General features: G+C 43.9%; 1 protein-coding gene across 1 annotated transcript in view; it reads left to right on the top strand.

Moving 5' to 3' along the window:
* Window positions 1–26,704, top strand: part of LOC137328114 (intestinal mucin-like protein) — a 63,906-nt gene extending 37,202 nt beyond the window's left edge. The window contains exons 16-29 of the mRNA XM_067994294.1: window positions 1,668–1,694; window positions 4,675–4,703; window positions 4,788–4,925; window positions 6,332–6,383; window positions 8,600–8,626; window positions 11,601–11,629; window positions 11,714–11,851; window positions 12,468–12,519; window positions 14,736–14,762; window positions 17,145–17,173; window positions 17,258–17,395; window positions 18,665–18,716; window positions 20,944–21,046; window positions 26,295–26,704. Coding sequence (XP_067850395.1) covers window positions 1,668–1,694; window positions 4,675–4,703; window positions 4,788–4,925; window positions 6,332–6,383; window positions 8,600–8,626; window positions 11,601–11,629; window positions 11,714–11,851; window positions 12,468–12,519; window positions 14,736–14,762; window positions 17,145–17,173; window positions 17,258–17,395; window positions 18,665–18,716; window positions 20,944–21,046; window positions 26,295–26,466 — 1,013 coding nt within the window. The 3' untranslated portion in view covers window positions 26,467–26,704. The remainder of the gene's footprint in view (window positions 1–1,667; window positions 1,695–4,674; window positions 4,704–4,787; window positions 4,926–6,331; window positions 6,384–8,599; window positions 8,627–11,600; window positions 11,630–11,713; window positions 11,852–12,467; window positions 12,520–14,735; window positions 14,763–17,144; window positions 17,174–17,257; window positions 17,396–18,664; window positions 18,717–20,943; window positions 21,047–26,294) is intronic.
* The last annotated feature ends 392 nt before the right edge of the window (window positions 26,705–27,096 follow it).

Below are 27,096 nucleotides of genomic sequence, written 5' to 3'. Positions count from 1 at the left end.
CGTGAGATTCCTGCTGCCTGGTCATTTACCTGATTGTAGCGCAGCAGCCAAACCTGTCTGTGATGTTCTCAGTAGCTTCGTGCTTCTCACCAGCAGTAGGACCCAGATATCGCGTGAGTTGCTCGCACCTCTTAAACGCAGCCTGCACCTCTTAGGTGCAAAATATAAGATGTGGGTCCACACGAAGTCTTGACAAAGATCAGACGTCGCAAAAGTAAAACACAGATGCAGCTCCCATCCCTATGTTTACAAACTGATGAGTTACATTAAAACATTGAATAAAGGTTGCGCACCGCTAAATCGCACATCCTCCAATTTGCGAAGCAGACCTCACCAATCTGTCGATCTGAGTTGGTACCAGGCCTGTGAGAGAGCGTGCACCAAGGTTCTCTGCTGATGCACGATAAGCCTTGGTGCAAGAGGTGGACAGAAGGAGGGACATCCAGACATATGCTCAAGAGGCAGTGGGAGGCAGTAGGGGATGAAGTCAATGTCAGGCGCACAGCATCATGAACATGGATGCAGTGCAGGAAGAAGTTCAATACTTTGACACAAGTGGTCAAGGAGAGAGAGGTCAACTGCCAAGTGGCATCTCCTACCAACTGCACCACTAGCCACATCCACTGCTCCTCGCACTACACCCTCGTCACCCACCTACCAACAAACTCTTTCAATCAGTACTCAACTCTTCCAATCAGATGCTTCCTCTCGCCCTCACACATTACCACTGTTGCAAGCCAGACACTCACAACTCACAGGCCACACACGCTATTCAACCATGACAAGCACATCACCCAAACATCCTGCAGGACACTGACTGACTCACGTCCCGCTTTCTTGCAAGAGGAGGTGGTGCATAAAAGGCAGCAATGGCAGTGGCATTTAGCCCCTCGAGCCTGTTCTGCCATTCAATCAGATCACGGTTGATCTGTGACCTAACTCCATTTACCTGCATTAGCCCCATATCCCTTAATACCTTTGGTTAACAAAAATCTATCAAACACAGATTTAAAGTTAACAATTGAGCTAACATCAACTGCCGCTTGCAGAAGAGCGTTTCAAATGTCTCCCACCCTTTGTGTGTGTAAATGTTTCCTAACTTCACTCCTGCAATTCCTGGCTCTAAATGTTCGGCTATGTCTCCTTGTCGTAGTATTCAAGTATACAAGATGTCCATAAACAACCACCAGTGCATCAACAGTCAGAAGTACTAATCCAGCAACTAATCTGTAAATCCTGCGTGGTCCCTTTAAATAGTGCTGGTGGGGGGGTCCTCCAGGCCGTCGACGACATGTTCAGCTGGTCACGGTTAAGACAATGCATTGGCTGGAGCATTGAGTGCCAAAATAGTATCGATCTCTTTAAATCAACGTTGCACACTGATCTAACACATGTTCTCCTCACTTTACATGCTGCCGGCGTTCGTTATCTGTGTCTGCGCGAACCCCTTTACCAAGACGGCGTCCGGCGCACGTAACGCTAGAAGCCTGTCTGCGCATCCCGGACGCCATTTTGGGACCTCAGGAGGCCGCATAGTGACCACACAATTTTACAGTTTTGAGTTGGAAGTTATTTAGTGTCTGTCCCATCTGTTCTTGAAACATGTGAGTGCCCAACAATTTCCTTCCTTTTTAAAGTTAATTGAAATTTTAATCCTTCTTTTCCAGGAGAAATACCCTACTCCTATAAACCAGGTAAAGAAACATGTCAGTCTGAGTTTGAATATCTTTGATTTTGAGAGGTTTTGACTTTGGCCCACTTCTACCCCATAAGTGCAATTATTTTGAATTGACAGTATGTCAGGAGCCCTTTAAGGGCGACTGGATTATTAGATACGCAGGTCTGAATACACTCCCTATATGGATAGCTCAGTCGGTGGAGCATCAGACTGATAATCTGAGGGCCCAGGGTCAAAGTCCTCGCTCGGATTCTCCTTTGTCTGCAGAAACTTTTATTTTCTACTTGGAGCAGAGGAGGTGAAGAGGAGATTTATTCGGGTTGTTCAAAATTATAATCAGTGATTTTTTATGACCTGGAATGCACTGCCTGAAAGTGTGGTGGAAGCAGATTCAATAATAACTATCTGAAGGGAATTGTATCAGTACTTGAAGGGGAAAAATTTGCAGGGCTCTGGGGAAAGTGCAGTTGAATGGCACTAATTGGATCGCTCTTTCAAAGAGCCAGAACAGGCATGATGGGCTGAATGGCCTCCTTCGGTGCTGAATCATTCAATGATTATATATACCTGGGCCAGAGTGCTTCGACATGTATACAAATTATATAAATGAGCCGACCTCATGAGATCACTCAAGGTCAGCTGGACAGTTTAGTTCCTGTTAATCAAAATTTTGGGAATTCTAACAAATGACCTTTGGCAGTTTGTATCGTTCAGTTTCTTTTGTAGGAAATTATTACGTTTTTGTCCCATCTGTTCTTTAAACACATGAGTACACAACAATTTCCTTCATTTTTAATGTTAATTTAAATTTGAATCCTTTTTTTCTCGAAGAACCTCACTGTTACAATACACCTGATCCTGGTAAAGAAACGTATTACTCAGAGTTTGAATGTCTTTGATTTCGAGACATTCTGACTTCACCCCACTGCTGCCCCACATGTCCGTCCGATCAGTTTGAAGTGACAGTATGTCAAGAGCACTTTAAGAGCTTTTGGTCACTCGATATGCAGGTATCAGTCGGCCTTTTAAATGGAGCCTGGATACCTCAATCAGTGGAACATCATACCCTTAATCTGAGGATCCAGGGCTCACGCCTTGTTTGAGTGCTGTTCTGATTAGAGAAACTGGGATTTTCTTTCCACAGCCGAGAAGGTTAAGGGGAGATTTAGTAGAGGTGTTCAAGGCACATACTTTGCTCTGCTGCTACCTTCTCCTGCATAATCACAAAGACATTCTCAGCAAAATGTCAAAATCAGGTCGCTCCAATTTCCTTTTTGCGATGCCGGAGTGTTTTGTTGTTCCTGATAATGCTGGAGGATTGTTGAATCCTGCAGGCACCTAATTAGCTTTTTCTAACTGCGCATTTACAATATAACTGTCTTTGGTTTCACTTCATATCCACACTGCTGTTGAAGTGTAACTGCAGTTTGACTCTCAGAGCAATGAGGAGTCAAACTCTCTGGTCGAACCACAGAAGTTTACAGCACAGAGGCTGGTCATTCAGCCCATTGTGTCTATGCTAGCTCTTTTCTACACAATCCATAACGAATCCCACCGCCCTGCATCTTCCTCTGCTTCAAATGTTTATCCACTTTTCCTTTAAAAGATGCAATGGTCTCAATCTCAACTATTGCCTGAGTCAATGCATCCCATGCTCTGAATAAATGCATTTCTTGTTGCCTCTGTCCTTACTCTCTTAGTGACAATTTTACATTGATGAATACTCATCACCGACTCCCCAACCAGAGGAGATAGCCTTTCCTTATTTACCCTATTATAATCCTTCATAATTTTAAAAATCTTTACTAAATCTTCTCTCGGCGTTCTCTGCTCCAGTAGAAAATAGTTCCAGTCTCTCAAGACTCTTGTTATAACAGTTTACCATCCCTGGCATTATCCTGCTGAATCTGAGCCCCATCTCCATTCCAGCATAATCCAGCAGCTTTCAATTCTCTTCCCCACCCACCACCCTATCCAAGATCTAACTCTCATCGAACCTCTTACTAAGCTCTTCCTTCCCCATTACCCCTTCCCCCGGCCTCTAACCTTCCTCACAGATAGAAAGAGGAAAAAAAAGAAAACTGCAGGAACAATAGTTCTTTTAAATAGTCTTATTTTAAGAGGGTATGTCACCTGCTGTCTGGCGACTCGGATAAGGCTCTGACTTCTTTTGCTGAAGAATAAGAGAAAGGGAACAGCACTGAATCTCACCGTGATCAATGTCCCACAGCTGGGCAAGCCATGATTACACAGAATTACATAGAATGTACAGCATAGAAACCGGCCATTGGGCCCAACCGGTCTATGCTGGTGTTTATGCTCCACATGAGCCTCCTCCCTCCCGACCTCATCTAAACCTATCAGGATATCCTTCTATTCCTTTCTCCCTCATGTGTTTATCTCGCTTTCCCTTAAATGCATCTTTGCGATTCACCTCAACTACTCCTTGTGGTAGCGAGTTCCACATTCTAACCACTCTCTGGGTAAAGAAGTTTCTCCTGAATTCCCTATTTGATTTATTAGTGACTATCTTATATCTGAGGCCCGTAGTTCTGGTCTGCCCCGCAAGTGGAAACATCTTCTCTATGTCTACCCTATCAAACCCTTTCATAATCAGGTCACCCCTCAGTCTTCCCTTTTGTAGAGAAAAGAGCCCCAGCCTGCTCAATCTTTCCTGATAGGTATAACCTCTCAGTTCAGGTATCATCCTAATAAACCTAAACAAGGTTCTGTACAAGTTTAACAATTTTCAATTGCTTTTCAATTCTGTCCTTCTAGAAATGAACGCGAATGTTTTGTTTGCATTTTTTATGGCCTTATTATCCTGTGTCGCTACTTTTAGTGATTTGTGATTAGTGATTGGAGCAACAAAGCCAGCAGGAGGCACAGGTCAAGGAGTCAGGCTGCCATTAGCCCCTGGGCTGTATTATGAGCACCGTGCACTTTGATAATACTTTATTGAAGCTGAAAATAATTTTTTTGTAATTTGTTTCCAGAGTGCTTCGTAAATGGAAAGTACCTCAAGGTAATTACAGAATGTCAACCCTAGAACTTACTGCAACATGGAAACATCCATTTCACTGAGTAATCAAACCTTTTCTTCCCACAGCCTGGCGAAAGTGTCATCCTGGAGGTTTACAACTGTACAAAAGTCATTGGAACCTGTGTCCACAGAGATCACCAGTGCCTGCTGACAAAAACAAACGTTACAAAAACTTGCGATGAGCCTAAACCAGATCAGAACTGTGTAAGTGCTGTACTGTCTATCTATCGTACTTTTAAAATCAGTACATCTCCATGCCTTCCATTGAAAAGTCCTGTGTAAATATCCTCCTAAGGACATTCTCATGTTAAATGTGTCCACACCGATCTGTTATGCTTCGGTGTAACCATTTCCTATGAGGCCTGTAGATGGTGCTGTAATCATGTTTCCAGTGTTGATCTGAGCACCATGGGTGTAAACCATTGACCTGTCACGCTGCGGTGACTGCTTTGAGTCTGCATGCAGTTGCTGGGTCATCAACTGCCCTATTTTTGCAGATTTTGCAGATTTCCAACAACGTTCACCTGAGGAAGGAGGAAGCCTCCGAAAGCTTGTGAATTTAAAATAAAATTGCTGGACTATAACTTGGTGTTGTAAAATTGTTTACAATTGTCAACCCCAGTCCATCACCGGCATCGCCACATCATGGCTACCAATAAATATAGGGTCTCAAACACCATAGAATTTACAGCAGAGAATTAAGCTATTTGGCCCATTGTGCCTGTGTTGGTTCTTCAACTGGTGGTATCTACTCTTCCCAGAAACTTCACTGGACCAGCCATATAAATACTGTGGCTATGAGAGCAGGTCAGAGGCTGGTTATTCTACGGCGAGTGACTCACCTCCTGACTCCCCAAAGCCTTTCCACCATCTACAAGGCACAAGTTAAAGAGTGTGATGGAATACTGTCCACTTGCTTGGATGAGTGCAGCTCCAACAACACTTAAGAAGCTCGACACCATCCAAGATAAAGCAGCCCGCTTGATTGGCACCCCATCCACCACCCTAAACATTCACTCCCTTCACCACCGGCGCACTGTGGCTGCAGTGTGTACCATCTACATGATGCACTGCAGCAACTCGCCAAGGCTTCTTCGACAGCACCTCACAAACCCGCGACATCTACCACCTCGAAGGACAAGAGCAGCAGGCACATGGGAACAACACCACCTGTACGTTCCCCTTCAAGTCACACACCCATCCCGACTTGGAAATATATCGCCGTTCCTTCATCGTCGCTGGGTCAAAATCCTGGAACTCCCTTCCTAACAGCACTGTGGGAGAACCTTCACCACACGGACTGCAGCGGTTCAAGAAGGTGGCTCACCACCACCTTCTCAAGGGCAATTAGGGATGGGCAATAAATGCCGGCCTCGCCAGCGACGCCCACATCCCATGAACAAAAAAAAATTTACCTGCTTTTACCTCATGATGAAACACAAGTAGAACCATCTGGAAACACTTAAATTATACAATTTAAATGTCAGACTTATCTCGGATTCAAGTGGGAGGGATAGCCACAAGAGTGCAGCCTGGTTGAAGCTGAGAACATCTCTAGTGAAGCATTATGTGGGGGTTACTGGAACTTAAATACTTGTGTTTGTTTGCAGATACCAATAGGATATGATGCGAATGGATGCTGCAAAATATATGACTGCAACAGTACGTGATTTTGGTTTTTTTTTGTCATTTAAAAGGAATTTTCACCTGTTGTCTGTGAGTTTCTTCACACAAATCAGGAAATGTTTCAATGACCATTCTTGTGATGTGAAAGGTTTGATGTAGCTCTGGCTCTCACTTTATCCGTTAAGTTGGGTGGGTTCTACCATGGCCAGGCGAAATGCTGCCCCAGATTACCATTCAAGCGATGAAGGTGGAACTTCCCCCCACGTATCATCTGAGGACAGAGGTTTAAAAAGTGCAAACAGGGGGCGGAACACTCAACTAGAGCGAGGACATAAAACGGGCGGCAGCGGATCAGCCGCTCCCTGATTTGACTTCAATGGAAAGGAAAATTGCCCAGGGTATAGAGCTGCCAACCGATCGGCTCCCACCCAATTTACACCCTCGCTAAAGTTGGAAGTTCCACCCAGAAACTCAAATTACTTAACGTAAAGTGGTCCCTATGAATAAATTAATGAAATGTAATAATTCTTAAGAATATGTGGGGATGTAATGCAGTGCGCGATTAGCCCATGCCTGGTGGTTCCGATGCGGGCAGCACGTGAGATTCCTGCTGCCTGGTCATTTACCTGATTGTCGTGCAGCTGCCAGGCCTGTCTGCGATGTTCTCAGTCGCTTCGTGCTTCTCACCAGCAGTAGGACCCAGATATCGCGTGAGTTGCTCGCACCTCTTAAAGGCAGCCTGCACCTCTTAGGTGCAAAATATAAGATGTGGGTCCACACGGAGTCTTGACAGAGATCAGACGTCGCAAAAGTAAAACACAGATGCAGCTCCCATCCCTATGTTTACAAACTGATGAGTTACATTAAAACATTGAATAAAGGTTGCGCACCACCAAATCGCACATCCTCCAATTTGCGAAGCAGACCTCACCAATCTGCCGATCTGAGTTGGTACCAGGCCTGTGAGAGAGCGTGCACCAAGGTTCTCTGCTGATGCACTAGAAGCCTTGGTGCAAGAGGTGGACAGAAGGAGGGACATCCAGACATATGCTCAAGAGGCAGTAGGGGATGAAGTCAATGTCAGGCGCACAGCATCATGAACATGGATGCAGTGCAGGAAGAAGTTCAATACTTTGACACAAGTGGTCAAGGAGAGAGAGGTCAACTGCCAAGTGGCATCTCCTACCAACTGCACCACTAGCCACATCCACTGCTCCTCGCACTACACCCTCGTCACCCACCTACCAACATACTCTTTCAATCAGTACTCAACTCTTCCAATCAGATGCTTCCTCTCACCCTCACACATTACCACTGTTGCAAGCCAGACACTCACAACTCACAGGCCACACACGCTATTCAACCATGACAAGCACATCACCCAAACATCCTGCAGGACACTGACTGACTCATGTCCCGCTTTCTTGCAAGAGGAGGTGGTGCATAAAAGGCAGCAATGGCAGTGGCATTTAGCCCCTCGAGCCTGTTCTGCCACTCAATCAGATCACAGTTGATCTGTGACCTAACTCCATTTACCCGCATTAGCCCCATATCCCTTAATACCTTTGGTTAACAAAAATCTATCAAACACAGATTTAAAGTTAACAATTGAGCTAACATCAACTGTCGCTTGCAGAAGAGCGTTTCAAATGTCTCCCACCCTTTGTGTGTGTAAATGTTTCCTAACTTCACTCCTGCAATTCCTGGCTCTAAATGTTCGGCTATGTCTCCTTGTCGTAGTATTCAAGTATACAAGATGTCCATAAACAACCACCAGTGCATCAACAGTCAGAAGTACTAATCCAGCAACTAATCTGTAAATCCTGCATGGTCCCTTTAAATAGTGCAGGTGGGGGGTCCTCCAGGCCGTCGACGACATGTTCAGCTGGTCATGGTTAAAGCAATGCATTGGCTGGAGCATTGAGTGCCAAAATAGTATCTATCTCTTTAAATCAACGTTGCACACTGATCTAACACATATTCTCATCACTTTACATGCTGCCGGCGTTCGTTATCTGTGTCTGCGCGAACCCCTTTACCAAGACGGCGTCCAGCGCACGTAACGCTAGAAGCCTGTCTGCGCATCCCGGACGCCATTTTGGGACCTCAGGAGGCCACATCGCGCCCACACAATTTTACAGTTTTGAGTTGGAAGTTATTTAGTGTCTGTCCAATCTGTTCTTGAAACATGTGAGTGCCCAACAATTTCCATCCATTTTAAAGTTAATTGAATTTTAATGCTTCTTTTCCAGGAGAAATACCCTACTCCTATAAACCAGGTAAAGAAACATGTCAGTCAGAGTTTGAATATCTTTGATTTTGAGAGGTTTTGACTTTGGCCCACTTCTACCCCACAAGTACAATTATTTTGAAGTGACAGTGTGTCAGGAGCCCTTTAAGAGCGACTGGATTATTAGATAGGCAGGTCTGAATACGCTCCCTATATGGATAGCTCAGTCGGTGGAGCATCAGACTTATAATCTGAGGACCCAGGGTCAAAGTCCTCGCTCGGATTCTCCTTTGTCTGCAGAAACTTTTATTTTCTACTTGGAGCAGAGGAGGTAAAGAGGAGATTTATTCGGGTTGTTCAAAATTATAATCAGTGATTTTTTATGACCTGGTGAAAATCACTGCCTGAAAGTGTGGTGGAAGCAGATTCAATAATAACTATCTGAAGGGAATTGTATCAATAGTTGAAGGCGAAAAATTTGCAGGGCTCTGGGGAAAGTGCTGGTGAATGGCACTAATTGGATCGCTCTTTCAAAGAGCCAGAACAGGCACGATGGGCCGAATGGCCTCCTTCGGTGCTGAATCATTCAATGATTATATATACCTGGGCCAGAGTGCTTCGACATGTTTACAAATTATATAAATGAGCCGACCTCATGAGATCACTCAAGGTCAGCTGGACAGTTTAGTTCCTGTTTATCAAAATTTTGGGAATTCTAACAAATGACCTTTGGCAGTTTGTATCGTTCAGTTTTTTTTGTAGGAAATTATTTAGTTTTTGTCCCATCTGTTCTTTAAACACATGAGTACCCAACAATTCCTTCATTTTTAATGTTAATTTAAATTTGAATCCTTTTTTTCTCGAAGAACCTCACTGTTACAATACACCTGATCCTGGTAAAGAAACGTATTACTCAGAGTTTGAATGTCTTTGATTTCGAGACATTCTGACTTCACCCCACTGCTGCCCCACATGTCCGTCCGATCAGTTTGAAGTGACAGTATGTCAAGAGCACTTTAAGAGCTTTTGGTCACTAGATATGCAGGTATCAGTCGGCCTTTTAAATGGAGCCTGGATAGCTCAATCAGTGGAACATCATACCCTTAATCTGAGGATCCAGGGCTCACGTCCTTGTTTGAGTGCTGTTCTGATTAGAGAAACTGGGATTTTCTTTCCACAGCCGAGAAGGTTAAGGGGAGATTTAGTAGAGGTGTTCAAGGCACATACTTTGCTCTGCTGCTACCTTCTCCTGCATAATCACAAAGACATTCTCAGCAAAAAGTCAAAATCAGGTCGCTCCAATTTCCTTTTTGCGATGCCGGAGTGTTTTGTTGTTCCTGATAATGCTGGAGGATTGTTGAATCCTGCAGGCACCTAATTAGCTTTTTCTAACTGTGCATTTACAATATAACTGTCTTTGGTTTCACTTCATATCCACACTGCTGTTGAAGTGTAACTGCAGTTTGACTCTCAGAGCAATGAGGAGTCAAACTCTCTGGTCGAACCACAGAAGTTTACAGCACAGAGGCTGGTCATTCAGCCCATTGTGTCTATGCTAGCTCTTTTCTACACAATCCATAACGAATCCCACTGCCCTGCATCTTCCTCTGCTTCAAATGTTTATCCACTTTTCCTTTAAAAGATGCAATGGTCTCAATCTCAACTATTGCCTGAGTCAATGCATCCCATGCTCTGAATAAATACATTTCTTGTCGCCTCTGTCCTTACTCTCTTAGTGACAATTTTACATTGATGAATACTCATCACTGACTCCCCAACCAGAGGAGATAGCCTTTCCTTATTTACCCTATTATAATCCTTCATAATTTTAAAAATCTTTACTAAATCTTCTCTCGGCGTTCTCTGCTCCAGTAGAAAATAGTTCCAGTATCTCAAGACTCTTGTTATAACAGTTTACCATCCCTGGCATTATCCTGCTGAATCTGAGCCCCATCTCCATTCCAGCATAATCCAGCAGCTTTCAAATCTCTTCCCCACCCACCACCCTATCCAAGATCTAACTCTCATCTAACCTCTTACTAAGCTCTTCCTTCCCCATTACCCCTTCCCCCGGCCTCTAACCTTCCTCACAGATAGAAAGTGGAAAAGAAAGAAAACTGCAGCTATTTTAAATAGTCTTATTTTAAGAGGGTATGTCACCTGCTGTCTGGCGACTCAGATAAGGCTCTGACTTCTTTTGCTGAAGAATAAGAGAAAGGGAACAGCACTGAATCTCACTGTGATCAATGTCCCACAGCTGGGCAAGCCATGATTACATAGAATTACATAGAATGTACAGCATAGAAACCGGCCACTCGGCCCAACCGGTCTATGCTGGTGTTTATGCTCCACACGAGCCTCCTCCCTCCCTACCTCATCTAACCCTATCAGCATATCCTTCTATTCCTTTCTCCCTCATGTGTTTATCTAGCTTCCCCTTAAATGCATCTATGCTATTCACCTCAACTATTCCTTGTGGTAGCGAGTTCCACATTCTAACCACTCTCTGGGTAAAGAAGTTTCTCCTGAATTCCCTATTTGATTTATTCGTGACTATCTTATATCTGAGGCCCGTAGTTCTGGTCTGCCCCGCAAGTGGAAACATCTTCTCTATGTCTACCCTATCAAACCCTTTCATAATCAGGTCACCCCTCAGTCTTCCCTTTTGTAGAGAAAAGAGCCCCAGCCTGCTCAATCTTTCCTGATAGGTATAACCTCTCAGTTCAGGTATCATCCTAATAAACCTAAACAAGGTTCTGTACAAGTTTAACAATTTTCAATTGCTTTTCAATTCTGTCCTTCTAGAAATGAACGCGAATGTTTTGTTTGCATTTTTTATGGCCTTATTAACCTGTGTTGCTACTTTTAGTGATTTGTGATTAGTGATTTGAGCAACAAAGCCAGCAGGAGGCACAGGTCAAGGAGTCAGGCTGCCATTAACCCCTGGGCTGTATTATGAGCACCGTGCACTTTGATAATACTTTATTGAAGCTGAAAATAATTTTTTTGTAATTTGTTTCCAGAGTGCTTCGTAAATGGAAAGTACCTCAAGGTAATTACAGAATGTCAACCCTAGAACTTACTGCAACATGGAAACATCCATTTCACTGAGTAATCAAATCTTTTCTTCCCACAGCCTGGCGAAAGTGTCATCCTGGAGGTTTACAACTGTACAAAAGTCATTGGAACCTGTGTCCACAGAGATCACCAGTGCCAGCTGACAAAAACAAACGTTACAAAAACTTGCGATGAGCCGAAACCAGATCAGAACTGTGTAAGTGCTGTACTGTCTATCTATCGTACTTTTAAAATCAGTACATCTCCATGCCTTCCATTGAAAAGTCCTGTGTAAATATCCTCCTAAGGACATTCTCATGTTAAATGTGTCCACACCGATCTGTTATGCTTCGGTGTAACCATTTCCTATGAGGCCTGTAGATGGTGCTGTAATCATGTTTCCAGTGTTGATCTGAGCACCATGGGTGTAAACCATTGACCTGTCACGCTGCGGTGACTGCTTTGAGTCTGCATGCAGTTGCTGGGTCATCAACTGCCCTATTTTTGCAGAACATGAAGTATAATCCAATAAATATAGGGTCTCAAACACCATAGAATTTACAGCAGAGAATTAAGCTATTTGGCCCATCGTGCCTGTGTTGGTTCTTCAACTGGTGGTATCTACTCTTCCCATTTACCTGCTTTTACCTCATGATGAAACACAAGTAGAACCATCTGGAAACACCTAAATTATACAATTTAAATGTCAGACTTATCTCGGATTAAAGTGGAAGGGATAGACACAAGAGTGCAGCCTGGTTAAAGCTGAGAACATTTCTCGTGAAGCATTACGTGGGGGTTACTGGAACTGAAATACTTGTGTTTGTTTGCAGATACCAATAGGATATGATGCGAATGGATGCTGCAAAATATATGACTGCAACAGTACGTGATTTTGGTTTTTTTTTGTCATTTAAAAGGAATTTTCACCTGTTATCTGTGAGTTTCTTCACACAAATCAGGAAATGTTTCAATGACCATTCTTGTGATGTGAAAGGTTTGATGTAGCTCTGGCTCTCACTTTATCCGTTAAGTTGGGTGGGTTCTACCATGGCCAGGCGAAATGCTGCCCCAGATTACCATTCAAGCGATGAAGGTGGAACTTCCCCCCACGTATCATCTGAGGACAGAGGTTTAAAAAGTGCAAACAGGGGGCGGAACACTCAACTAGAGCGAGGACATAAAACGGGCGGCAGCGGATCAGCCGCTCCCTGATTTGACTTCAATGGAAAGGAAAATTGCACAGGGTATAGAGCTGCCAACCGATCGGCTCCCACCCAATTTACACCCTCGCTAAAGTTGGAAGTTCCACCCAGAAACTCAAATTACTTAACGTAAAGTGGTCCCTATGAATAAATTAATGAAATGTAATAATTCTTAAGAATATGTGGGGATGTAATGCAGTGCGCGATTAGCCCATGCCTGGTGGTTCCGATGCGGGCAGCACGTGAGATTCCTGCTGCCTGGTCATTTACCTGATTGTCGTGCAGCTGCCAGGCCTGTCTGCGATGTTCTCAGTCGCTTCGTGCTTCTCACCAGCAGTAGGACCCAGATATCGCGTGAGTTGCTCGCACCTCTTAAAGGCAGCCTGCACCTCTTAGGTGCAAAATATAAGATGTGGGTCCACACGGAGTCTTGACAGAGATCAGACGTCGCAAAAGTAAAACACAGATGCAGCTCCCATCCCTATGTTTACAAACTGATGAGTTACATTAAAACATTGAATAAAGGTTGCGCACCACCAAATCGCACATCCTCCAATTTGCGAAGCAGACCTCACCAATCTGCCGATCTGAGTTGGTACCAGGCCTGTGAGAGAGCGTGCACCAAGGTTCTCTGCTGATGCACTAGAAGCCTTGGTGCAAGAGGTGGACAGAAGGAGGGACATCCAGACATATGCTCAAGAGGCAGTAGGGGATGAAGTCAATGTCAGGCGCACAGCATCATGAACATGGATGCAGTGCAGGAAGAAGTTCAATACTTTGACACAAGTGGTGAAGGAGAGAGAGGTCAACTGCCAAGTGGCATCTCCTACCAACTGCACCACTAGCCACATCCACTGCTCCTCGCACTACACCCTCGTCACCCACCTACCAACATACTCTTTCAATCAGTACTCAACTCTTCCAATCAGATGCTTCCTCTCACCCTCACACATTACCACTGTTGCAAGCCAGACACTCACAACTCACAGGCCACACACGCTATTCAACCATGAAAGGCACATCACCCAAACATCCTGCAGGACACTGACTGACTCACGTCCCGCTTTCTTGCAAGAGGAGGTGGTGCATAAAAGGCAGCAATGGCAGTGGCATTTAGCCCCTCGAGCCTGTTCTGCCACTCAATCAGATCACAGTTGATCTGTGACCTAACTCCATTTACCCGCATTAGCCCCATATCCCTTAATACCTTTGGTTAACAAAAATCTATCAAACACAGATTTAAAGTTAACAATTGAGCTAACATCAACTGCCGCTTGCAGAAGAGCGTTTCAAATGTCTCCCACCCTTTGTGTGTGTCAATGTTTGCTAACTTCACTCCTGCAATTCCTGGCTCTAAATGTTCGGCTATGTCTCCTTGTCGTAGTATTCAAGTATACAAGATGTCCATAAATAACCACCAGTGCATCAACAGTCAGAAGTACTAATCCAGCAACTAATCTGTAAATCCTGCATGGTCCCTTTAAATAGTGCAGGTGGGGGGTCCTCCAGGCCGTCGACGACATGTTCAGCTGGTCATGGTTAAAGCAATGCATTGGCTGGAGCATTGAGTGCCAAAATAGTATCTATCTCTTTAAATCAACGTTGCACACTGATCTAACACATATTCTCATCACTTTACATGCTGCCGGCGTTCGTTATCTGTGTCTGCGCGAACCCCTTTACCAAGACGGCGTCCAGCGCACGTAACGCTAGAAGCCTGTCTGCGCATCCCGGACGCCATTTTGGGACCTCAGGAGGCCACATCGCGCCCACACAATTTTACAGTTTTGAGTTGGAAGTTATTTAGTGTCTGTCCAATCTGTTCTTGAAACATGTGAGTGCCCAACAATTTCCATCCATTTTAAAGTTAATTGAATTTTAATGCTTCTTTTCCAGGAGAAATACCCTACTCCTATAAACCAGGTAAAGAAACATGTCAGTCAGAGTTTGAATATCTTTGATTTTGAGAGGTTTTGACTTTGGCCCACTTCTACCCCACAAGTACAATTATTTTGAAGTGACAGTGTGTCAGGAGCCCTTTAAGAGCGACTGGATTATTAGATAGGCAGGTCTGAATACGCTCCCTATATGGATAGCTCAGTCGGTGGAGCATCAGACTTATAATCTGAGGACCCAGGGTCAAAGTCCTCGCTCGGATTCTCCTTTGTCTGCAGAAACTTTTATTTTCTACTTGGAGCAGAGGAGGTAAAGAGGAGATTTATTCGGGTTGTTCAAAATTATAATCAGTGATTTTTTATGACCTGGTGAAAATCACTGCCTGAAAGTGTGGTGGAAGCAGATTCAATAATATCTATCTGAAGGGAATTGTATCAGTACTTGAAGGGGAAAAATTTGCAGGGCTCTGGGGAAAGTGCAGTTGAATGGCACTAATTGGATCGCTCTTTCAAAGAGCCAGAACAGGCACGATGGGCCGAATGGCCTCCTTCGGTGCTGAATCATTCAATGATTATATATACCTGGGCCAGAGTGATTCGACCTGTGTACAAATTATATAAATGAGCCGACCTCATGAGATCACTCAAGGTCAGCTGGACAGTTTAGTTCCTGTTTATCAAAATTTTGGGAATTCTAACAAATGACCTTTGGCAGTTTGTATCGTTCAGTTTTTTTTGTAGGAAATTATTTCGTTTTTGTCCCATCTGTTCTTTAAACACATGAGTACCCAACAATTCCTTCATTTTTAATGTTAATTTAAATTTGAATCTTTTTTTCTCGAAGAACCTCACTATTACAATACACCTGATCCTGGTAAAGAAACGTATTACTCAGAGTTTGAATGTCTTTGATTTCGAGACATTCTGACTTCACCCCACTGCTGCCCCACATGTCCGTCCGATCAGTTTGAAGTGACAGTATGTCAAGAGCACTTTAAGAGCTTTTGGTCACTAGATATGCAGGTATCAGTCGGCCTTTTAAATGGATCCTGGATAGCTCAATCAGTGGAACATAATACCCTTATTCTGAGGATCCAGGGCTCGCGTCCTTGTTTGAGTGCTGTTCTGATTAGAGAAACTGGGATTTTCTTTCCACAGCCGAGGAGGTTAAGGGGAGATTTAGTAGAGGTGTTCAAGGCACATACTTTGCTCTGCTGCTACCTTCTCCTGCATAATCACAAAGACATTCTCAGCAAAAAGTCAAAATCAGGTAGCTCCAATTTATTTTTTGCGATGCCGGAGTGTTTTGTTGTTCCTGATAATGCTGGAGGATTGTTGAATCCTGCAGGCACCTAATTAGCTTTTTCCAACTGCGCATTTACAATATAACTGTCTTTGGTTTCACTTCATATCCACACTGCTGTTGAAGTGTAACTGCAGTTTGACTCTCAGAGCAATTGAGGAGTCAAACTCTCTGATCGAACCACAGAAGTTTACAGCACAGAAGCTGGTCATTCAGCCCATTGTGTCTATGCTAGCTCTTTTCTACACAATCCATAACGAATCCCACCGCCCTGCATCTTCCTCTGCTTCAAATGTTTATCCAGTTTTCCTTTAAAAGATGCAATGGTCTCAATCTCAACTGTTGCCTGAGTCAATGCTCTGAATAAATATATTTCTTGTCGCCTCTGTCCTTACTCTCTATGCTGGTGTTTATGCTCCACACGAGCCTCCTCCCTCCCTACCTCATCTAACCCTATCAGCATATCCTTCTATTCCTTTCTCCCTCATGTGTTTATCAAGCTTCCCCTTAAATGCATCTATGCTATTCACCTCAACTACTCCTTGTGGTAGCGAGTTCCACATTCTAACCACTCTCTGGGTAAAGAAGTTTCTCCTGAATTCCCTATTTGATTTATTAGTGATTAGCTTATATTTATGGCCCCTCGTTCTGGTCTGCCCCGCAAGTGGAAACATCTTCTCTATGTCTACCCTATCAAACCCTATCATAATCTTAGGGACCTCTATCAGGTCACCCCTCAATCTTCCCTTTTGTAGAGAAAAGAGCCCCAGCCTGCTCAATCTTTCCTGATAGGTATAACCTCTCAGTTCAGGTATCATCCTAATAAACCTAAACAAGGTTCTGTACAAGTTTAACAATTTTCAATTGTTTTTCAATTCTGTCCTTCTAGAAATGAACGCGAATGTTTTGTTTGCATTTTTTATGGCCTTATTATCCTGTGTCGCTACTTTTAGTGATTTGTGATTAGTGATTGGAGCAACAAAGCCAGCAGGAGGCACAGGTCAAGGAGTCAGGCTGCCATTAGCCCCTGGGCTGTATTATGAGCACCGTGCACTTCGATAATACTTTATTGAAGCTGAAAATAATTTTTTTGTAATTTGTTTCCAGAGTGCTTCGTAAATGGAAAGTACCTCAAGGTAATTACAGAATGTCAACCCTAGAACTTACTGCAACATGGAAACATCCATTTCACTGAGTAATCAAATCTTTTCTTCCCACAGCCTGGCGAAAGTGTCATCCTGGAGGTTTACAACTGTACAAAAGTCATTGGAACCTGTGTCCACAGAGATCACCAGTGCCTGCTGACAAAAACAAACGTTACAAAAACTTGCGATGAGCCTAAACCAGATCAGAACTGTGTAAGTGCTGTACTGTCTATCTATCGTACTTTTAAAATCAGTACTTCTCCATGCCTTCCATTGAAAAGTCCTGTGTAAATATCCTCCTAAGGACATTCTCATGTTAAATGTGTCCACACCGATCTGTTCTGCTTCGGTGTAACCATTTCCTATGAGGCCTGTAGATGGTGCTGTAATCATGTTTCCAGTGTTGATCTGAGCACCATGGGTGTAAACCATTGACCTGTCATGCTGCGGTGACTGCTTTGAGTCTGCATGCAGTTGCTGGGTCATCAACTGCCCTATTTTTGCAGAACATGAAGTATAATCCAATAAATATAGGGTCTGAAACACCATAGAATTTACAGCAGAGAATTAAGCTATTTGGCCCATCGTGCCTGTGTTGGTTCTTCAACTGGTGGTATCTACTCTTCCCAGAAACTTAACTGGACCAGCCATATAAATACTGTGGCTACGAGAGCAGGTCAGAGGCTGGTTATTCTACGGCGAGTGACTCACCTCCTGACTCCCCAAAGCCTTTCCACCATCGACAAGGCACAAGTTAAAGAGTGTGATGGAATGCTGTCCACTTGCTTGGATGAGTGCAGCTCCAACAACACTTAAGAAGCTCGACACCATCCAAGATAAAGCAGCCCGCTTGATTGGCACCCCATCCACCACCCTAAACATTCACTCCCTTCACCACCGGCGCACTGTGGCTGCAGTGTGTACCATCTACAGGATGCACTGCAGCAACTCGCCAAGGCTTCTTCGACAGCACCTCACAAACCCGCGACCTCTACCACCTCGAAGGACAAGAGCAGCAGGCACATGGGAACAACACCACCTGCACGTTCCCCTCCAAGTCACACACCATCCCGACTTGGAAATATATCGCCGTTCCTTCATCGTCGCTGGGTCAAAATCCTGGAACTCCCTTCCTAACAGCACTGTGGGAGAACCTTCACCACACGGACTGCAGCGGTTCAAGAAGGCGGCTCACCACCACCTTCTCAAGGGCAATTAGGGATGGGCAATAAATGCTGGCCTCGCCAGCGACGCCCACATCCCATTAACGAATAAAAAAAAATTTACCTACTTTTACCTCATAATGAAACACAAGTAGAACCATCTGGAAACACTTAAATTATACAATTTAAATGTCAGACTTATCTCGGATTCAAGTGGAAGGGATAGCCACAAGAGTGCATCCTGGTTAAAGCTGAGAACATCTCTCGTGAAGCATTACGTGGGGGTTACTGGAACTTAAATACTTGTGTTTGTTTGCAGATACCAATAGGATATGATGCGAATGGATGCTGCAAAATATATGACTGCAACAGTACGTGATTTTGGGTTTTTTTTGTCATTTAAAAGGAATTTTCACCTGTTACCTGTGAGTTTCTTCACACAAATCAGGAAATGTTTCAATGACCATTCTTGTGATGTGAAAGGTTTGATGTAACTCTGGCTCTCACTTTATCTGTTAAGTTGGGTGGGTTCTACCATGGCCAGGCGAAATGCTGCCCCAGATTACCATTCAAGCGATGAAGGTGGAACTTCCCCCCACGTATCATCTGAGGACAGAGGTTTAAAAAGTGCAAACAGGGGGCGGAACACTCAACTAGAGCGAGGACATAAAACGGGCGGCAGCGGATCAGCCGCTCCCTGATTTGACTTCAATGGAAAGGAGAATTGCCCAGGGTATAGAGCTGCCAACCGATCGGCTCCCACCCAATTTACACCCTCGCTAAAGTTGGAAGTTCCACCCAGAAACTCAAATTACTGAACGTAAAGTGGTCCCTATGAATAAATTGATGAAATGTAATAATTGTTAAGAATATGTGTGGATTAAATGCAGTGCGCGATTAGCCCATGCCTGGTGGTTCCGATGCGGGCAGCACGTGAGATTCCTGCTGCCTGGTCATTTACCTGATTGTCGCGCAGCAGCCAGGCCTGTCTGCGATGTTCTCAGTAGCTTTGTGCTTCTCACCAGCAGTAGGACCCAGATATCGCGTGAGTTGCTCGCACCTCTTAAAGGCAGCCTCCACCTCTTAGGTGCAAAATATAAGATGTGGGTCCGCACGGAGTCTTGACAGAGATCAGACATCGCAAAAGTAAAACACAGATGCAGCTCCCGTCCCTATGTTTACAAACTGATGAGTTACATTAAAACATTGAATAAAGGTTGCGCACCACTAAATCGCACATCCTCCAATTTGCAAAGCAGACCTCACCAATCTGTCGATCTGAGTTGGTACCAGGTCTGTGAGAGAGCGTGCACCAAGGTTCTCTGCTGATGCACTAGAAGCCTTGGTGCAAGAGGTGGACAGAAGGAGGGACATCCAGACATATGCTCAAGAGGCAGTGGGAGGCAGTAGGGGATGAAGTCAATGTCAGGCGCACAGCATCATGAACATGGATGCAGTGCAGGAAGAAGTTCAATACTTTGACACAAGTGGTCAAAGAGAGAGAGGTCAACTGCCAAGTGGCATCTCCTACCAACTGCACCACTAGCCACATCCACTGCTCCTCGCACTACACCCTCGTCACCCACCTACCAACAAACTCTTTCAATCAGTGCTCAACTCTTCCAATCAGATGCTTCCTCTCGCCCTCACACATTACCACTGTTGCAAGCCAGACACTCACAACTCACAGGCCACACACGCTATTCAACCATGACAGGCACATCACCCAAACATCCTGCAGGACACTGACTGACTCATGTCCCGCTTTCTTGCAAGAGGAGGTGGTGCAGAAAAGGCAGCAATGGCAGTGGCATTTAGCCCCTCGAGCCTGTTCTGCCATTCAATCAGATCACAGTTGATCTGTGACCTAACTCCATTTACCCGCATTAGCCCCATATCCCTTAATACCTTTGGTTAACAAAAATCCATCAAACACAGATTTAAAGTTAACAATTGAGCTAACATCAATTGCCGCTTGCAGAAGAGCGTTTCAAATGTCTCCCACCCTTTGTGTGTGTAAATGTTTCCTAACTTCACTCCTGCAATTCCTGGCTCTAAATGTTCGGCTATGTCTCCTTGTCGTAGTATTCAAGTATACAAGATGTCCAAAAACAGTCACCAGTGCATCAGCAGCCAGAAGTACTAATCCAGCAACTAATCTGTAAATCCTGCATGGTCCCTTTAAATAGTGCAGGTGGGGGTGTCCTCCAGGCCGTCTCCGACATGTTCAGCTGGTCAAGGTTAAGACAATGCATTGGCTGGAGCATTGAATGCCAAAATAGTATCTATCTCTTTAAATCAGCATTGCACACTGATCTAACACATATTCTCCTCACTTTACATGCTGCCGGCGTTCGTTATCTGTGTCTGCGCGAACCCCTTTACCAAGATGTTGTCCGGCGCACGTAATGCTAGAAGCCTGTCTGCGCATCCCGGACGCCATTTTGGGACCTCAGGAGCCCGCATAGCGCCCATACAATGGACACTACATGGCCCTATTCCTAGCCCTGTATTTTTAGATATTTTAATCAGTGCCTGAACGTCGTTAAAGTATTCCTTAAGATATTTATTTTACAATTTCCTAATTTCCATTCACAGCTGTGTGTACAATTATTGCAGACACGGTCGCACTGAGGAAGGATGATTGCGAAGTAGAAGTCATTCTCAATCGTTGCAAAGGGCGTTGTAATTCAGAAAGCATGTAAGGAATCTTTGCTCGAGTGATATCAACTCTCATTAAAGTAACAGTGTTAACACAGCAGTGCAGTTTAAAACAGTCAAGCAGTGCTGGAGTATATAACATAGAGGGTCAATCTCCTCAGAGCTTCTGCCACTCTGATGCTGTAACTTCAACAGAAGTTTGGCAGAAATCCCGCTTACTCACGCATAACAATGTTGCCACCAAAGTTATGGCAGCGGAGCAGGAGAAGCTCTGGGAAAATTCTTCTCAGGTGAGTACCCAGGAGTTCTGGGTCCCACGACTCTGAAGCCCGGGGCAGTCTCCTCCTCATTGTCTGCTAGGAAGGTGGCCCATCCATTTCCCACTCCTCCAGTTCCCTCATGCTCTGTGAGTCACCCAGTGCCACATCCTCACTAAACACAATGGCTCAGATTTTGCTGAAAAAGTAACGGCGTGTGAATGACGCACGCCATTATTAAAGTGCAAATCCATTGAAAAATTATACCCCATCAATTGCGAATTGCCACAAGTTGCTGGACGATTCGTGCTGCTCGGCCGTTAGCTTCGCGAAAACGGCATCTCGCCATTAACCAACCAGTGATTTTTATGAAGTTGCTGAATTGCACATTAATTGTCCATTAAACTCGCCACAGAAAGTTCAGTAATTAATAGTGTAAGTACCCTTTTAATGACATGATAATTGTTAATGACTGCCAATCAACCTCTCTGGCCCAGAAAGTGAGCAATTAAAGTGTCGAGTCTCATTCCTTCAGGTTGTGAATTATTGTTGAAGATTTTAACAAAGTCAAATTTATTTGTTTTTTCTTCCTTTTCCTTTCTGTCTCTTTTTTTCTCTCTCTTAATCCAATCTTTCCTTCCCTCTCTTTATTTCTCTTTCTGTACCTGATTTGACATTGAATTCACCCGCTCTAATTCTCCATCCTTCTCAGTCCATCCTGTTTATTTCTCGATCCTTAAGGAGACACACTGTCCCGTTGTTCACCGAGGTCCTAGATGCCCTGTTACCCTCGCTGCACACCCCAGTATCAGTTCGCACTTCCAACAACTTGGTGGGCAAAAAATGTTAAGACCTAAAAATGCACAAACAAGTCTAACTAACAGGGTACACCGTGAGATGCCCTGCTCCACCAAAATCTGGGCCGATTTTAAATTCCACCCTCCACCTAGCTGAAGGTATCTGAGCTGGTTCCTGGGAGTGAAGTATCATGTGCCGCAGGGAGTGACACTGTAAGCGTTGAGGCAGTGAAACGTGGGGCAGGATCATGCTCCAAGGACTGCTGTGTGACCCATTCCTCATCACCTTCTTCTTCATCATGCTTGTGGGACCTTGCTGTGCAAAAATTGGCTGCTGTGTTTACATGCATGACAGTGATTCACTTCAATTAGTAACTTATTGGTTGTGAAGCACTTTGGAATAACTTAGGACATGAAAGGCATTGTAATAAATGCAAGTTCATTTTTCTTCCTTCTAAACAACCCAACAAATATTTATTAATGAGTTAAATACTTCAGTTAACTCAGACAGTGGATTTAACTGCCTCCAAAGAACTGAATTGAATTCTAATCTATGGAAGCTCTATGTTGATTGAAAGATGTTAATAAGTTGAGTTCTTTGTATTTAAAGAGAGCCACTCCCTCTAATACTCCAGTCAAAGCTCTGATTAATCCAGAGTGATGAATCTGAAGAATGTCACGGATAAGGAGCCTGAATTTTTGCTGCAAAAGCAGTGTAATCTGGGCAGTTGGGAGTGCAAAGTGGGCTGGGACCATCTAATGGCAAGTCCCCACTCTTTTCCTGCCCATCAAAAATTCCCCCAGAAAGAGGGCTGGTCACATAATACGCCCACGTACATATTTTCATGATATGTAGATGAGGGAAATATGTAATTTGTGGCCTAGCAGTGGTGTGTGCAAAGGACACCTGACATCCAGCGCTGTTTGGGGCCTTGGAAAGGGGGGCTGGTTAAATTTTAATCCCAGTTTCCTTCGTGCAACTGATTGCAGAGGAATCGATTTACATTAGAGAAACCAGAATAATTGAAAACTTGCAACTTTTAAAACGCTCTCAATTTCTTTAGCGGGCAAACCAGCCTGTGCTGCAGCAAAGGGAAGCAACAATTTCCCACCTCTCCCACCCTCACCACTATCAGGGTCAGGCACTCAGCCACGCCGTAAATGGTCCCGGCCCCTGACTCTAGGAACTTGGCCAGAGTCGAGGCTCAACTAAGAGGTGGGGAAGAGCCCCCTTCCACATTCCTAATAGCGAGGAGGACAACAGGAAACTTGGCCTCAAGGAGTTTAGATATCAGGATAAAGACTTGGAAAATCTGATATAGTGTTGCATTTCCAATTATATTTCACCTTCGGCATTGCTCCCTTGCTGTATTTTAAAGATCAGTTTGATGTAGAGCTATTTGATGATACATGATAGTGCTCCATTTGAGGAAAAAAACACACATATGGGACATTCTGGTTACTTAGCATCACAATTAAAACCTCCTCCATTCGTACATCTTCTGCTGGCTTTGTGGTATTAAAGTGCTATTTGGTTTTAATTTAAGGCTTGTCAGACCCACACATCCCAGATAGAATGGCTTTGTTTTTCAAGCAGTCATCCCAGGCCAACCAACTGTCTGGTTCTGAACCAGGCGGTATGGTTTTGGGAGTGACTGCCCAGTAGTTTTGAGAAATGAATATAGCAAGTTGGCTACAAAACAGAAAACAGAGAGTAGGGTTAAGGGTAGCTACTCAGACTGGCAAATGGTGGGAAGTGATGTTCCACAGGGATCAGTGCTGGGACCACTGTTGTTCACAATTTACATAAACAATTTTGATTCGGGAATCAGAAGTATAATTTCAAAATTTGTGGACGACACAAAATTGGGGGGTATAGTTAATACATAGGAAGAATGTACCAAATGCAAGAAGACATTAATAAACTTGCAGAATGGATGAATTTCAATATAGATAAGTGTGAGGTGGTGCATTTTGATAGGAAGAATAAGGGGATCACTTACTGTTCGGATAATAAGAGTCTAGATGGGGTAGAGGAGCAAAGGGATCTGGGGGTACAGATATACAAATCACTAAAAATAGCGACGCAGGTTAATAAGGCCATAAAAAAGGTAAATCAAGCACTGGGGTTTATTTCTAGAGGGATAGACTTGAAAAGCATAGAAGTTATGTTAAACTTGTATAGAATCTTGGTTAGACCACACTTGGAGTACTGTGCACAGTTCTGGTCTCCATATTATAAAAAGGACATAGAGGCACTGGAGAGGATGCAAAAAAGATTCACAAGGATGATACCAGAATTGAAAGGATATCCTTATCAGGAAAGGCTGAAAAGGCTGGGACTTTTTTTCTGTAGAAAAGAGAAGACTGAGGGGTGACCTGATAGAGGTCTTTAAGATAATGATAGGGTTTGATAGGGTAGAGAAAATATTTCCACATGTGGGGGAGTCCAAAACTAGAGGTCATAAATATAAAATAGTCGCTAATAAATCCAATAGAGAATTCAGGAGAAACTTCTTTACCCAGAGAGTGGTGAGAATGTGGAACTCACTACCACAAGGAGTAGTTGAGGCAAATAGCATGTATTTAAACGGAAGCTAGACAAACACATAAGGGAGAAAGGAATAGAAGGGTATGTTGATAGGGTTAGATGCAGTAGGGAACGAGGAGGCTCGTGTGGAGCATAAATACTGGCACACACCAGTTGAGCCGAATGGCCTGTAGTTTCAATATAACTCGATGTAATACCGAATTGATTAAGTCCTGTTTCCCTGTGCTGGATTTTAGAAAAGCTGTGCACACAGCATGAAGTGGGTCCAATAGCACATTTGTAAAGTGATCTGCTCACACTCATACAAATGTAAATCAGGCCCATTTGTATGTGTGTGAGTTGTCACTTTGCATGTGCTGGTCAGCCCCTGTGAGGAGGTCTGTACAGGCTTGACAGCAGTTAAGTGAAAGTAGCCACTGGTTATTTTTTTAACATCTCTAACCATTTTCATATAAAAGGTACACAAATATTTTTGAGTAATTTATGGAAGACAACCATTGAATTATATAAAGCAACAAAATCAGCCCAGAGTCAAATCACAAACATGGTACTTTGCAGGCAAATTACAGCAGTAGTACCTAGAGAGGATGGCTGAAAGTACATCTTCATGTTTTGTTGGCAATTTTCTTGTTTTTCTTGTAGCTCTTCCCTCTTTATTCCAATTAGATTGTTAAACATTAGAAGGTTGATTTTCCTCTGCTTTGTGCCCAGGGAATATTGATTTGTTGGGCACAAAACAGAGATCTGGAAACCTGTAGCAATGGGTCTCTGCCCCCTCTACTCTGCACTCCTTCATCCAGTGGTTTGGGCCGGGGGGTGTGCTTGTGCTTAAAAGCCCCTGTTACAGGAACAGGAGTAGGCCATTCAGCCCCTCGAGTCTGTTCCGCCATTCAATGAGATCATGGCTGATCATTTACCCTAACTCCATTTACCCGCCTTGGCTCCATATCCCTTAATACCCTTGGCTAGCAAAAATCTATCGATCACAGATTTAAAATTATTAATTGAGCTAGCATCTACTGCTTTTTGTGGGAGAGAGTTCCATCGAGAGTCCCATTGAGCATAGAGATAGATTGTACAGGACACAGACATCACCGCAACTCCTGCCCCATTTTATTTCCTGGGTCTCCACTTGACAGAGGCCCAAACAGAGCAGTGCCCAAGGTTAGTGACCCTTAATGCCTAAGAGCTAGCTCTTTCAAAGAGCCGGCACAGGCAGGATGGGCTGAATGGCCTCCTTCTGTGCTGTATCGTTCTATGATTCTATAATGCTTGCACCCAAGACCCTCAGATCGGATGATCTGAGACAGGGCTCAAAAATGAAAATACCTTTTTTGTCAGCAAGACGTCAGCAGTCAGAAAGCCTTGAAGCCGGCAGCCATTTCTGTTACTGCAGGCCTCTCAGTTAGGCCTGCACTGGGGCAGTGCTGGGCTGTGCAGATAACCTGAACCTGGAAATAGAGCCTGGGCCAGGTCAGGTGGAGCACAATTCAGGTGCTTTTGAGCACAAAATTTGGAAGTGGTATACAGCTTTGCAGAATCACTCATCCTTATGATCTCTTTTCCCCATTAAGAACTGTTCAGTCAATCCCAGGAAAACCAAAATATGTGCAGCAAAGGTGAAATTTTGAATGTCTCTTTCTTCTGTATGAAATGACTGATGCTGCTGTTTCTAATTGATAGGTATAATAGGGTGACAGACAAGATCGAAACACACTGTGGCTGCTGCGTGCCAAAGAAATTCACAAAAATGACTGCACAAGCCAATTGTAAAGATGGCCAAATGATGCTCATGGAGTACATCCTATTCCAAGAATGTGAATGCAATTACAATGTCTGTAAATATTACCATTAGAAGAATAGAATACTGCATTTTCCCAGAGGGATATGCACACAAAACCACTTGTCATCAATGCAAATGTGTCAATATAATTGCGCCTTTAGAATAAAGAGCGAGCGCTCTTAATTGTGAATTGTGATAGAAATTTTAAAACGAATGAATACCATCTTTGTCTCTACTTGCTTTGGCTTTCTTATTCATTTCCTTCGGAGCACATATATGTCTATTTGTTAAAGATAATCCTGGGGTGTCTCGAATGAATAATAAACATTGATTTAAATGATTTCAAGGAGATTGTTTCTATTCTATTCATTTCTCAGTGTAGTACAATTTGATGGATTGTGTGGATCAAGGCACTGTCCAGCACGGCACTGATCGATGCCAAACAGAATTCCCAGATTTGATCCTGGTCCATACTGAATTAGCTAATCTCAGCTGGGTGCTACACTTAGCCACAGGAGGAGGGAAGGAGATTAATGACACTGTGAAAAGAAGGACTTCCTGGCATCCAGCCCAAGTTTATGTTTACTCATTTGGTATTAATGCCCCCTTACCCTGCACTCCCTGTCTAGCTCAAATATCCTATCCACCCAAACAGAATCTATTCCCTTCATCATTTTAAAGATGTCAATCAGATCCTCCCAA

The sequence above is a fragment of the Heptranchias perlo genome, chromosome 12, assembly GCF_035084215.1.
Source record: "Heptranchias perlo isolate sHepPer1 chromosome 12, sHepPer1.hap1, whole genome shotgun sequence".
Classification (NCBI taxonomy): Eukaryota; Metazoa; Chordata; class Chondrichthyes; order Hexanchiformes; family Hexanchidae; genus Heptranchias; species Heptranchias perlo.
The sequence above is the reverse complement of the archived record's forward strand: the minus strand, read 5'-3'. Positions and strand labels throughout refer to the sequence as shown.